Source organism: Theobroma cacao, chromosome 2 (assembly GCF_053813885.1).
Source record: "Theobroma cacao isolate CCN51 chromosome 2, ASM5381388v1, whole genome shotgun sequence".
Classification (NCBI taxonomy): Eukaryota; Viridiplantae; Streptophyta; class Magnoliopsida; order Malvales; family Malvaceae; genus Theobroma; species Theobroma cacao.
Window position 1 is genome coordinate 14,623,878 of NC_142640.1, and position 15,270 is coordinate 14,639,147.

The 15,270-nt window shown below is 34.6% G+C and overlaps 1 protein-coding gene and 1 long non-coding RNA gene across 2 annotated transcripts; one reads left to right on the forward strand and one right to left on the reverse strand.

Moving 5' to 3' along the window:
• The first annotated feature begins 9,563 nt into the window (after positions 1–9,563).
• On the forward strand, positions 9,564–10,362 carry LOC18608908 (glutaredoxin-C1-like). The gene has a single exon (XM_007043820.3). It carries the CDS (start codon positions 9,708–9,710, stop codon positions 10,080–10,082), a length of 375 nt encoding a protein of 124 aa, XP_007043882.1. The 5' UTR covers positions 9,564–9,707; the 3' UTR covers positions 10,083–10,362.
• Positions 10,363–12,070: 1,708 nt separating this feature from the next.
• LOC18608909 (uncharacterized) lies at positions 12,071–13,696 on the reverse strand. Its single transcript, XR_001926327.2, has 3 exons — positions 12,971–13,696; positions 12,802–12,887; positions 12,071–12,506 (listed from the first exon to the last, which is right to left on the reverse strand). It is a non-coding gene; the product is annotated as an uncharacterized LOC18608909 (long non-coding RNA).
• Between the last annotated feature and the right edge of the window lie 1,574 nt (positions 13,697–15,270).

A 15,270-nucleotide genomic window follows, 5' to 3' on the forward strand; every position in this document is an offset into this window, starting at 1 on the left:
AAGCCATTCATAGGAAAATATATTTTTCAAGACAATTAGCAGCCTCCAATTACTCAATTTCATGATCAAAAGTTTCTTATTTCGGCTAATTAAGACAATATATTTATTCGTCACATTTATTTCTAAAACATCAAAAGTCCCATTTTAATCTCATTTTTGTTTCATAAAATACATGAAGAGCATTTAAAAATAAACTCTAGATAATTTACAATAATAATAGGTTTACTCACCGTTTGTGCAAATTAAATGTTTTCTAGGCGCCTCGATCACTGTTCGTCGGGTACGACTTCCTTGCCTTTACCAAAAGGCTCTCCTCCTAGACACATTGCAAAAATTACACAATTCACCACATTGATGCTAAATCACTATATAATTGACTTAAATCTTATACTAATGCATGGTATGAAATGCAATAGCCTAAAACAGCTTAAACGTGGTATTAACCTATTTTTGGTACTTTACCCGATAAATTACTAACGCACTCCAATTTAGCTCTAAATTGTCCCATTTTCTCTCCAACATTTCTAACCATTAAATATCAGCCAATAGCCCTTTAAAATCACCAAAATCAGCCCACTTTCCTCCTTGAAAAATTTGGTCAAAAATGGGACATTAACTCGATTAATTTTTCACTTCGTTTTTCTATCACATTTAACCATTTTTCATCATTTTCTCTTCATTTCTCTTAGAATAAAAATCAGTTCATCATCATTATACATCACTGAATATTCGGCCAAGGGTGGGTATTGTGAGAATTTCATGCTTTCTTGCCCAATTTGATTTCTATACACATTTAACTAACTAAAACTACCAATTTTACTAAGAATCAAAACATAAAAATTTCAAAATCCTTCCCCTTGAAATTAGCCAGCCCTTGGTATCACTTTTTGATCTCTCTCCTCAAGCATGCTAAATGGAAGCAAAGGCATAGGAAAGGTAGAAATCAAGCTAAAGTCGAAAAATCTTACCATTAGGCGCGTAAACGGACGAAAAACGCGAATTCCCCTTTGAATTTTCTAGTTTTCCTTTGGGTTTTCTCTTTTCTTCCTTTCCTCTCTATTTTCTCTCTTATTTTCTCCTTATGGCCGACCATCACCTGATGTGGGGTTTAAATGGGCTGATTTTCCTTTAAAATAATATTAAATCATTAAAAAGTGCCATGTGTCACTTTTCCATTGGCCCGTTTTTAAAATTTCATCCTTTAAACTTCAAATTTTCACCACTTAAAATACCATAGTTATTCATACCAAAAATAAATAAATCCTATGATTTTGACAAGTTTTGGGTGGTGAAAATTACAGTTTTACCCGAGGGTGACAAAATTATCGTTTTGCCCCTATGTTCCAAAAATTGCTGGAATTGAAATTTTTCACTTCCTATCATTAAATTATACTCCAAATAGTTAATCTTGGTCAAAAATTTCACTCCATGATCAAATTATTATCTTAGGTGGCAAAATGACGATTTTGCCCCTGAACATCAAAATTTTCAAATTTTCTCCAAATGAACCCTCGAACTCCGAACAATCATTTTTAGTCATTCTTGGACTGTAAAATATTAAATTTCACCCTACGATTCCTATTTGAACTAGATCGAGGTTAAATCAACTCAAGTGTATCGTTAGGTACAATACTGGGTTTCATCTATTCTTAGGGGCTTTCCTAGCGTAATAACATGCTACTCAGTACATGTATGTCATGACATATGTTTATAGGGTCGAGTTTTACACTTAAAGTTGTATCAAAGTAAATATCCATAGGCACATGTTAGTTGCCAAGGTGTCATAGCAGTTTCAAATCATTTTCATTTAAGTCTATCTGAGGTTATGTCACATCATTCACAAATCAAATCACAATCTTTGAGAGGTCCTCTCTCGACATAATCAAATCACACACGAGAGCCAATCGAGGAAGTCAAATCACACTCAAGGGCTAAGTCGTTGACAGAGCATCAAATCACCCTCATACAAAAGCAATGGGCAGAGAATTAAAGTCATCATCTAGAGTAATCTCCTAATGGACAACATTACTAGGAGTAATCTCAAATGGGTGGCATCATATACATAATCATCATCTAAAGTAATCTCCCAACAGATGTCATAGAAGTTCCTAAACTAGGAAGTCTTATGACTATGTGAGCCTAGACTAGGAAGTCTTGTGACTATGATGAATGTCACGACCCGGAACCTCCCTCGGGCCCATGACAATCGTCGTAACATCTCGATTGATACTCATTACCCGGAATACCAATCGAAACCCCGCAAGGCTTACATATCAGTTTTAAACAATTTCCAACCGTTTTCGGCTCAAGTAAATCAAAAGACAAAAATATAGTATTTTTATATAAAATAATATTTATAGAAACACGTGTAAGTAATCTTTTGTAACTTAGAAGTAAAATAAATTCATACATACAATAATTTACAAAGTTATAAGATACAATAATAATTACAATGACAAGTGGCCCATAAATACACCAAGTGTTGGTGATAGTAACCTATTGTCTGTATGATAGAGGGGTCAACTGAAATCCTCGACAAAATCGGGTATCTACAAGCTACCACAAGCCTGAAATATTTGGAAAGAAGGTGGGTGAGATTTTGCAATCCCAATGAGTAAACAGACATTATCATAAATATCTAAAGGCGAGTAAAATGGAGGCAAGTTTAAACAACAAATTACAAACCATTTCATAAGGTTTTCAATTTATTTCTTAAACCATAAAATATTTGTAATTTACCAAAACAGTTGTTAAGGCTTCTGACTTATATTAAAAACAAAGCTCAAGCCAAAACTAATCCTCGGGGATACCTTGGCCGAGGCATCTAACCGAATCTGCCAAGGTTGTTAAGATATTTACATGTTAAACACATGTTAGTTTTGAAAACAAGTCATTCCTTGGCGTTGGCCAAGTTACACATTCACGTGGGGGTTCGACGTGAAGTGACCTCTAACACTACCCCGGGAGTTACCCTCATCACCTCTACAACCGGAGTAACTATATAACCGGATTTACCGTGCCCTTCTAATAAGCAGTCCACGGAAACCCGTCACTGCAGTGACTAAACCCACCAATTTTAATAAAATTTCGACAATATAACGTGACTTTTATTTATTTACCCAGCTTGCATAGTAAAAGATAACTTACATAAATTCTCAATACAATTATAACATATAGCCACATATACTCATATATCATAAGCCATTCATAGGAAAATATATATTTCAAACTAATTGGCAGCCTCAAATTACTCAATTTCATAATCAACACAATATATTTTTATTTGTCACATTTATTTCTAAAACATCAAAAATCTCATTTTAATCTCATTTTCGTTTCATAAAATCCATGAAGAGCATTTAAAAATAAAATCTAGATAATTTACAATACTAATAGGTTTACTCACCGTTTGTACAAACTAATTGCTTTTTAGGTGCCCCGATCACTATTCGTCGGGTATGACTTTTTTGCCATTACTGGAAGGCTCTCCTCCTAAACACATTGCAAAATTTACCCAATTCACCACATTGATGTTAAATCACTATATAATTGACTTAAATCCTATACTAATGCATGGTATGGAATGTAATAGCCTAAAACGGCTTAAACGCGGTATTAACCTATTTTTGGCACTTTACCCGTTAAATTGCTAACGCGCTCCATTTTAGCTCTAAATTGTCCCATTTTCTCTCCAACATTTCTAACCATTAAATATCAGCCAATAACCTTATAAAATCATAAAAATCAGCTCACTTTCCTCCTTGAAAAATTCGGTCAAAAATGGGACATTTACTCGATTAATTTTTCACTTTGTTTTTCTACGCATTTAACCATTTTTAATCATTTTCTCTTCATTTCTCTTAGAATAAAAATCAGTTCATCATCATTGTACATCAATGCATATTCGGCCAAGGGTGGGTATTGTGAGAATTTCATGCTTTCTTGCCCAATTTGATTTCTATACACATTTAACTAACTAAAACTATCAATTTAACTAAAAATCAAAACTTAAAAAATTCAAAATCTCTCCCTTTGAAATTTGGCCAGCCCTTGGTTTCACTTTTTGATCTCTCTCCTCAAGCATGCTAAATGGAAATAAAGGCATAGGAAAGGTAGAAATGATGCTAAAGTCAAAAAATCTTACTGTTAGACGCGTAAATGGTCGAAAAACGTGATTTTCCCTTTGAATTTTCTAGTTTTCCTTTGGTTTTTCTCTTTTCTTCCTTTCCTCTCTATTTTCTCTCTTGTTCTCTCCTTATTGCCAGCCATCACTTAATATGGGGTTTAAATGGGCTGACTTTTCATTAAAATAATATTAAATCATTAAAAAGTACCATGTGTCACTTTCCCATTAACCCGTTTTTAAAATTTCATCCATTAAACTTCTATTTTTCACCACTTGAAATACCATAGTTATTCATACCAAAAATAAATAAATCCTATAATTTTGACAAGTTTTGGGTGGTGAAAATTACGGTTTTTACTTCGGGGTGACAAAATTACCGTTTTGCCCCTATGTTTCGAAAATTGCCGAAATTGAAACTTTTCACTTCCTATCATTAAATTATACTCCAAATAGTTAATCTTGATCAAAAATTTCACTCCATGATCAAATTATTATCTTAGGTGGCAAAATGATGATTTTGCCCCTAAACATCAAAATTTTCAATTTTTTCCCAAATGAACCTTCGAACTCCGAACAATCATTTTTAGTCATTCCTGGACTTCAAAATATTAAATTTCATCCTACGATTCCTATTTAAATTAGTTCGATGTTAAATCAACTTAAGTGTATCGTTAGGTACAATACCAGGTTTCGTCTATCCTTAATAACTTTCCTAGCGTAATAACATGCTACTCAGTGCATGTATGTCATGACATGTGTTTATAGGGTCGGGTTTTACAATGAACTTGTAAATAGTCACAAGACTTCCTAGTCTAGGCTCACATAGCTTAGGCCACTATGTGGCTTGCACTAAGGCACTTAACATAGCACATACAATTTACATATACATATCTTTAGGATATGCACATTCATCTAGGCAATTATATATATACATATATATAAATAATCCTCTAACCTAGGCATACTCATTTAGGCAATCATATTCACACACATACACGTGCGCACGTGCACACACACACACACACACATATAGTTTTGTAGCCTAGGCATTCATATAGCATTTAAGTACCATGGTAGTGCATTTACCAATGCATCATGCATCATATGCATTTTATTCAAAAATAAATCCCACTCACAGTGGCAATCAGAAACGCTCCACGGTTAAGTTTCAATCCTTAGCCTTCAACCGTCCTACAGCTCACCAACATGTTAGGTGGCTTCAACTTTCCCTTAAACACATCACAACATACAAATAATATTATATCTTAACTTTCAAAATTTACTAGCTTTTTCAAAAATAACTTAGTTCCATAAGTAAGCTTAAATCCTTCAACAATAAACTAAATCCTTACCTTAGTGGCTAGGTTGCTCAAGTCTTGGCTCTAAATCCTCAATAAACTCTAGGGAAGAGGATTATACCAAATCTGAAAATAATTGGATCTAAGATTATTAACCAATTAAATAAAAATTCAATGGGTAAAAATGCGTAATCATACCTCCGGATCATTTCCTAAGCTTAGATCTAGCTTAAACGAGCTTCAAATGACATTTGGGGGCTTAGGGTTTCAAAAGGTTAGAGAGAGAAAAGGTTTTCTTTTTAAAATGGACACCCGAAACCCTCTTTTTATTTTTGCCTTTGCCTCAAGATGTATCGATACATTCTTAATGAATTCCCTTTCAATGTATTGATACATGAGACCATGTATCGATACATGTCATTCAAATTGCTCTCTACCCGAAATGTATTGATAAATTGGGGGAAATCTATCGATACTTTTTCCTTTGGTTGCTCTCAGTTTTAAATCTATCGATACATTTAGACAATGTATCAATAGATGTTCATCCTGCCAAGAATGTATTGATATATTGGGAATGTATCGATATACTTTCCTTTGTATGTAAATTTTTAGCTTTTTAAACTTCAAAAATCCAAGTCTAACAACTCAAAATCACTTCCAATAAGTTACTTGATCTATTTCCATTCACAACACACTACAAATCATTCATATAACATGAAATCTTCATACAAATGTCCAAATATATCATCAAATATCAAAATCTCACTTAAACTTCAAACCATATAGTTCAACATTTTCAAACTTTGAGATTTGTGGTCTAAGTTCCACAATTATTGTTCTCATCTCAACTCATCAAGAATGCTCAATATCAAAGCATAAACTTATCACACAAGTTCAAATGCTCACTATGCTCCATGTCACATATTGTACAAATCAAACCTAGGCATAGTTTTGCTTAAGCATCATATCCTCATAAATACCCAACAATGCACTTTATCATTCATGTGCCAAACATATGCACAACATCATTTTGAACTTTCATATATTCATATTTCATATTCATTGCTCTATGGACATAGGCATACCTTTAAGCTGATATAACATATACACCAAAGATTCAACTAAGCTCATCCATTAGCTTAGCCATTTCAACATATCATTGTAATCCCTCACACACTTATGGTCCATTTCAAGGTCAGGAATGTTACAAGGTTGAGAATGCTTTAGTTTTCAAATGTAGCATGGTGGCTTCATTAAGACAAGGGGAGGGCTTTTGGAATTAGGGGAAAGCCGATTGAGGGGGTAGATGGCTAGATAGAGGGGCACGAATTAATGAGGGTTATAAGTGTAATTCCCCTCTATTTTAAAAATAATATAAAAAATTTCTCCTCGATTTTTCGATTAGCGTCAAGGAGGAGATCTCCTCCTCAACGATTGAACCAATCAACTACTAAAACCCATTGAGGTAATCGATGCCTCAATCGGAACTAAATAACTGGTCCGTTTAAGATCAAAATTGACGATTATGATCAAGTTGTACGATCACAACCGACTGTTTGCTCAATCATAAGGGAAGGAAGGCTCTTATTTATAAACCTAAAACCCACCTCATCTTTTGATGTGGGATGCGTGACACATCCGCAAACTTAAGTTTTAAATAAATATATTATCCTGAAAAATATGATATTCATGTTATCCTCCATAATGAACCAGATGCAGACGTAGTTGAAGCTTAAAAGGGCTTATCAAGGCCTGACCCAAAATGCAGGCTAGACTTTAAGTGAAGTGGTCCCAATTGGGCCTAAAAACATCTCCTTTTCGGATGAAACCATTATCTTATATCGACATACAGAAACAAACAGAAACAGTGGAGATTTTGGGAAAAAGGGGTAAAAAGGAATGTCCAAACTCTTTACAAGAATCGTGCTTTTGAAATAAGAATTCTACTCTTATCCTCTAGTTGTCTCTCCCTTTTTTCACTTCCTTTTCGTTTCACTGTTTCTATCACGTGTATTTCTTCAACAAGAATTGGACCATCCACTCTGGAAGAGTCCAAGATTCTCTTTTTTAAGTTATCTACCAATATCTCACTGGTCCAAGTAAACCTTTCAAACAAAGCAGTGATTTTTCAGTGACCCAGTTGTAAGTTAAAGCTGTACATTCAACTCTGAGCTCTGTAATAGTGGTTTTCTTTTTGTGAACAAAGAAAATTACTGTACTGATTTTGGCTTTCTGATAATTAATCAGCTTCAATTCGAAAAGAAAAGTAGTTTTGATATTTGCTACTAAAAGAAGCGCAGTGGCTCCGGTGAGCATGCGTACGTGAAGGTCAACCATAAAGGAAAAAATAATTGATGGAAAGAGAGGAAAGAGTTTTGAACGCTGTGTTGTTGCAAATATCACCGTGAGAAAACAAAATTAGAGCGACAAAAAGTTAAGTATATGGTCGGATCTACCCGACCCACATAAAAAGATCCTGATATTCAGCCGGTATTCGGCGCAAAACCGTACCCGCCGCCCGAAGTAGGCCAGTGGGTGCAGGCCACGCCTTAACTTTGCTTTTTTCACTATAGCAACTGCCCATTTGTCTCTGCTTTAGGTGAACAAGTTAGCAGAGTATAAATTTTTAAAGCAAAATCCTTGCCTGTTCTTTTTATACCATGCATCTGGTTTTATTACACTTTTATAAATGCATATTATAGAATTACTGTGCATTATCTGCAATTCTACTGTTCTACGCAAAGCTATACAGTAAAAAAAAAAAAAAAAAAACTGAAGTTGTATTGTACTGGGGATGGTCCCCCGACCCCTTTCTTCAATGTTTCTCCCTTTGATTCCAAACTTGCAATCAAGATTTGTGTTTCCTAACGAAAGTTTTGCGGACCCAGTTAAAGATAAACTAAAGATCAATGTAGCTAATCAATTTACCAGCTTTATCAGTTTTCTGGACTAATTTAGCTGGAGAAACTTCCCATTCCTACTATCCAGTGTGGAGTCCATTGTATGTTGCCTTTTTCCAAAATCTGAACAATGTTTTTGTCCAATCTGTGGGCTTTTCGCCTCAAGTTTAAGTCTCAATTTGGAAAGCAGGTGATGGTGACTGCTTTAAAATTCTACTAATTTGGACGAAAGAAGCTTCTTTTGCATACATTTTGGTGTGATATCCAAAAGTTGATTAAAACATTACACAAGAATATTGAAAAAGGTAATACAGAATATGATAGTTCTTTTTGGCTAAAACATCAAATGTGCTTTACATGTAGAACGTTAGTATATTTTGTCGGGAAAGAAATATGGAGTGCGGGGGAAAGTCCTGATCCCCAATTGAAAAAAGACATGAAAATGGGAGAAGCATTGTTGCTACTATTATACTATCTCTGTTGCATTGGAAGTTAAATCATGTGACTAGTTTTGCTACTTTCTATACAGCAAATCTTACTTTGAACCACGTAATTTCACCCGCACCAGAAAAGAAGCCAAGCTAAGCAAAAAAAACAAAAATTGCAAACAATGTAGTAATTTTTTTATTCCGTTTGACCATGACCAAATGCTTTAGGCTTTAGATGGGTAGAATGCTCAATGCTCTTTGCCCCTTTCATGGGATTAGGAGGTCAAGCAACAAATCCAAGAAAACATCCATGATCAATATCATCATCAAGACATCAACATGTTCGTTTGTTGAGTTAAAACGAAGAAAAAAAAAGGCTAAATATGCGCGTAAGGGTCACGTCACAAACAAACAAAAAAAGTTTAATCTCAAGGCCCCCGACAACAAGGACGGGACAGCCGTCTATGTAAAAAAACCGTTCAGTCTTTGCTTGAAAAAAGCCTGTACTCATGTCTCAAACGCCTAAAAGTTTAATACCAGCAAACCATTGCGCTATTTGATTAAAAGTTGCAACCGAGTGTTTACTCTCTAGAGTAGACAAACTACCCCTAGCCGCCTTGCACAACTGACACCTCTGCTTCCACTGAAGCTTCCTGCAGGAGTGTATGTGCCTCTTGCTGCAGACAGCAATCCTTTTAAAGCAAATACCACGAGACCCTCAACGCACGCGCTGCGACAACAACGGACAAACCCCACTTTATTTACTCTCATGCCCTTGCAACACCACCCTTATAAAATCCCGTCCCATCCGCACTTTTGACACCACGGTCACTCGCTTGCCACTTTCCCAAATACGAATTTCTCTAACTCCAGCACATCTTTGCTTTCTGCCTTTTAGTTGCTTTTGAACACTTTGTTGTTTGTTCTTCTTGGGAAGAGGAGGAGTAGAAGAGGAATGCATTATCAGGGTGATTCTTGGGGCTACTACGTGCCAACGAGGAGCATGGGGTCAGACCCAATGGAGAGGGTGGTGAAGCTGGCCTCAGAGAGCGCAGTGGTGATATTCAGTTTGAGCACCTGCTGCATGTGCCACGCTGTGAAGAGGCTCTTCTGCGGAATGGGAGTGAACCCAACGGTGTACGAGCTTGACCAGGACCCCAGAGGGAAAGAGATGGAAAGGGCACTGATGAGGCTGCTTGGCAACTCACAAGCAGTTCCCGTTGTTTTCATTGGAGGGAAGCTGATAGGAGCCATGGACCGAGTCATGGCTTCCCACATCAATGGAACCCTGGTGCCACTTCTCAAGGACGCCGGAGCTCTTTGGCTCTAATTATTCTGACAATATTAGAGAAGTAGATGCTTCATTAATAATTAACCAGGAATTAAATGCTGAAAAAAAATGTAGGAGAGTACTGTCTTCACGATCTCTATCCAATTTTATATACAATTAGTTAGCTAGTTTAATTAGTTAGTCTGTTAAGCTTTGTTTTCGAAAGGAGATTTTGAGGTCTCCTAGCTTTGTCTTATGGCAAATGGAATTAATGTAGCTGATGCCTCGTTGTATAGTGAATGGATGCTCAAAACTTATCTTAACTTGGCTGTGCTAGAAAGTGTACTTCATCAATCTTTCGTCATTTAATTTGTTTTTATTAATTAAGCACCGGAATGTGAAGCAAAAGAAGAGACCGTACGGTCGAGTGGGAACTACAAGGCCACTGCCAGTGGAAATGACGGAAGCTGTGGCACGATCATGAGTTGGTATCGTTGACTGCCACTTCTGTGACATTGGGGACCCCGCCGCTGGTCTTAGGTTTTATGTGCAATCTGTGACACGCGTGATATTGAGTTCGCAGATTTGAAGAAATCCCCCTCACAAATTCAAAAACAATTAAGATAATTAGTTTACACACAAGCAGAGTCGTCAGCAACTCAGCCATTTTTTTCGCTCTTTTCAGAATAAGTGAAACGTTTATCTTACCCATTTTTATTTTGATCATCTGTGGCATGATAATTTAGATGTCTACGAAGATTGGGATATGTTCAATAACTTATTGGAGTTGCCTATTTGAGGTGTATTTGATGTTGGATCTTTTCCTATTTTTTTTATTTGTGAAGGTAACTCCAAAAGCCAAAACCATTGATAGGATCTGAGGACTGAGGATAAAGGGAAAACTTGGATAGGTTGTTTCAAAAATTTTATTCTCTGGTTTCTGCTAGGAATTTAATATCGAAATGTTGCAAGAATGAGCGGGAACATCTTTATGATGGTGCAGCAATGGAAGGGAACACTTTTGTAATGGATCAAGGTCAACCCTAGACAGAGGTCCTGAATATAATTAAATAGCTGTATATACAAATTTCCCATCATCAAAGTATATTATGTAGCTTCCTTAATTGCCTGCTTCATAAAAGCGATGGACCTTCATCTTTAAGGGAAGGGAACATGTCACATTTAGTGTGGCCACAACTTAGCATGCTATCATTTTTTCCCTTTTTCTTATCAAAACAGCAGCCTCAGTACGCAGTATGAGTTATGTACTATACATAATTTTACTATTAAGTATTAATAACTATTTGACATTTGTCTTCTTCTAATTTATATCTACAGTGAGTATAATTTATGGATAGACTTTATTGGGCAATATTGTCTTTTTTTCTTTATCTTTTTTAATTTCAGTCATCTATTTTCAAATTATATAAATATTGTTAATATTAATAATAAAAAATATTTAAAAATAAAAATTTAGGAATATAATTAAAAAAAGTATGACCATATTCATCAATTATGTCAAGTTCAAGAATGGAGCATGTAACATTACCAAAAAACAGGCTATTTCCAACGGAATTTTTCGTTGGAAATAGCCTAATTTTCGTTGGAAATAACGTTTTTCGACGAATTTTCAACGAAAAAATTTATTGAAAATTTTGTCGGTAAAAGCCTTGTCGGTAATTCTTTCCATTGAAAATCCGTTGAAAATTTTCAACGAAAAATTCTGTTGGAAAATTTTCAACGAAAAATTCTGTTGGAAAATTTCGTTGGAAAAATTTGATTTCTGTTGGCTATCCCAACAGAATTCCGTTGGAAACGAATGTGGAAATAATTCCGTTGGAAATTTCCAACGGAATTTCAGTTGGAAAAGAGAATTCCCACGGAAAATTTTGTTGGAAACGAATTTCGAACGGAATTTCGTTGAAAATTTCCAACCGAAATTTTCATTGAAAATGTTTTTCCAACTAAAATTTCGGTAAAAAATTATCAATTTACATCCATAATTCCTATCCAAAATTGATAAGAAAAATACGCATTAAAATCCAAAATTCAAAATTTAGTCATTCATGCATTTTCATTGTTATAATGTAAAATACAAAGTAGTGGATAACAAGCTAGCAAGAAAGGCTCATGCAACCAGTTTAATTACATTGAAACAAACAACCCAAATAACGCCCCATCATAATAGAATCATGGCCAAAATCAAAACAAAGTGCCAACAAACAATAGTCAAAACAGCAAGTTCTTTCTATTTTCATAACCAGAATCAAAGCCAAACAATCAATAAAGTGTTGCATCTCATTCCTGGTTTCGCAAGTTGATAAGCACAATGGTTCCATTACCGTCCAATGTTTGGTGCCCATGCAACAGAATAAACTTGATCTCCCTTGTCACCAGGCAAAGCCAACTCTGCTACTGGCAGCCATCTCTGCTACTGGCAGCCATCTCTAATGAGCTGGATCAAATTCCCACACCTATGGAACTCTAAAATGAGTCTAAATTAGCAATATAACAACACATCCACTTGTTTTTGTCAGTATGCAAGTCACTCAAGAATAATGATAACAGGCAATCTCCTAACATTAGAATATAGGTGATCTCGGCTACCAAACTTGCCCAGTTTTCAATAACATGGGATCCTGGAACTCGATAAACCAAACCAAATAAAGATACGCTGCATACTACAGAGACAATGCTCATGTATGGAACAAATTGATGCACCCCAATCCCATTATATTAGAGCAGAATTTAGCTACAAGAAAAATGAATTTAAGAATACCTTGAGGGAATTGAGCTGTGGAGTATTAGAAGTGAAACCCAAAATAAAGCTTGATTCTTGGCCTTCACCCCTTAAAGGTTGTGTACCTATCAAAATTTACAATATCAATTGGCATTTTCAAAATATTACCATCAAATCTAAGAATTAAAAATTCAGGGAAGAAAAAAACCTTCTACAGGCTATTCCCATATGGATAAACTCCCATCTTCACAAATGCAAGCAACAGCATCGCCATACTCAGGAGGGATCCAAGCAACCTTCACAATGCCAGCTTCATTGGCCTAAAATCGAAGATAGCAACTCAAAAAATTGAGCCTAAAATGCGATAACTATTAAATAAAAGAAAATGATCAAAAAAAGAAACCAATCTTTCAAAAAAAAAAACCAGATTCAAACAACAACAAAAAACCACAAATCAACCACCAAAAAATCCTAAACTAGCAACCAATACCCACAACAACAAAAGTACATACATAAAATTTAAAAAAAAAAGGAAATCGGAAGGGAAAGTGTTCCTTTCCATCCTATGGCTTTTGGGTTTTAGATCTAATTTCTTTAGAAGGATTTGGATCGGTTGGAGGGTAGAGAAGCTTGGGTAGTGCCGGTTGGGCAAAAGAGGAAGAAGAGAAGGAACTTCTTGGGTTGGGTGTCGCCGGTTGGAGGTTAGAGTGCTTCGGTTAGGTGCCGCTGGTTGGGTGAGTGAAGAGAGGGAGATCTTGGGTGAAAGAGCAGAAGAAGAAATGGGTAGACGGAAGAAGGAGACAGATCGGTTTTCAGGGAGAGAAGAGGAAGGAGAAAAGTGAAGAACGGGAAGAAATTTTGTGGGGGTCTCTAAACGGCGTCACATAGGAAAAAAGAGGTATTTTCTTTTTCTTCTCAAGCTGGTGCATTTTTGGAGTTGTCCATTTGGAACCAAATCATTTAAAATAGATATCTTGCAATTTCATAATAATACAGGTTAATTTATATATATATAGTTAACATATTCTATAACTATCACTCTAATTTATATATTTATAATAAATTAATATATTTTTAATATATTATATTAATAAGCTTACTATATACACCATTCTTCTAATTAATTTATATTTACTAATATTAGTACCTAAAGTATTATTGATTTTATTTAATATATTACTATATTTTATCATCTATTCTTATAAAATTAAAAAATTAATTATTATGTTATTCTTATAACCTTTTTAATTTTATAAAATTAATGAATTTGAAATTATTAATTTATAATTTTTGATTCAATAAAGTTTTCAAAATATATAAAAAAAAGTAAAGGAAAACATATTTAAATTTTTAATATTATAAAACTTAGTATGTTTATATTTAATTTTATTAATATATTTCTTATAAATGATTAATAAAATTTTTAAAAATTTTTAATATATTTTAAATTCAAAATTTAAAAAATAGTAATACCGACGGAATTTTTCAACAGAATATTCTGTTGGAAAATTTCGGTTGGTAATAGTTTTTTCCAACGAAAATTCCGTTAAAAAATTTAACGGGCTTGAATTTTTTTTGGCGTCATAAATTTTTCAACGGATTTCCAACGGATAATTTTTCGTTGGAAAATTCCAATAGAAATCCGTTGGAATTTCTGTAAGAAAGTTTAGCAAGATTAAATTTTTTTTATGTCAAAAACATTTTCAATGAATTTCCAACGAAAATATTTCATTGAAAAAATTTCGTTAGAAATCCGTCAAAAAAAGTTAAACTAAATTTTTGTTGAAAATCCGTTGAAAATTTTCAATTCAATTTTTTACGTCGGAAAAAATTGATTTTTTTGTAGTGATATATAAGGAGTTAATTAACAAAAACTTTGAATTATATGTTTATATATGACCCTAAGCCCCGAACCCTTCAAGTATAGCCATACCTTTTTTGTTTTTTCTTTGCCCTTTGTACTAAAAAATAAACAAAATTGCACGTCGAAAGCTGTAACTTAAGGGGTAGGCATTTGCGTGGGTAGGTTGTTATAAAGATTTTATTCTCTGGTGTCTGATAGCAATTTAATTTCCAAGCGTTGCAAGAATGAGAGGGAACATCTTTATGGTGGTGCTGCAATGGAAGGGAACACTTGGTGCTTTTTTATTTTTATAGTAGATCGACCATGGTCAATCGTAGACAGAGGTCCTGTGCATAAATAATTAGCTGTATGGTGTATATATATTTCGGTCATCGAACTGATAACACAGCTTCCTTTGCTGGTCCATAAAAGCGAAGGCGGTGCAGCATTATCTTAAATGTCCCAATGGATGGGTGAAGGAAACATACAATATTTATTATGCCCGCACCTTATAATGATAAATATGATTTCCTATTTCTAGAAAGGATGGATACCTTGTTATGCATCGACCAGCAACACAGTCAGTAGTGTATACTAGTAATAAATATTATGTTTTCACCAGTATCTTCCAAGGATTCTTTTAGAATCATTATAGTCTTAGTAGC

Bases quoted from the DNA above. Each gene is read 5' to 3' on its own strand.
- LOC18608908 (XM_007043820.3), top strand. From the start codon at position 9,708: ATGCATTATCAGGGTGATTCTTGGGGCTACTACGTGCCAACGAGGAGC.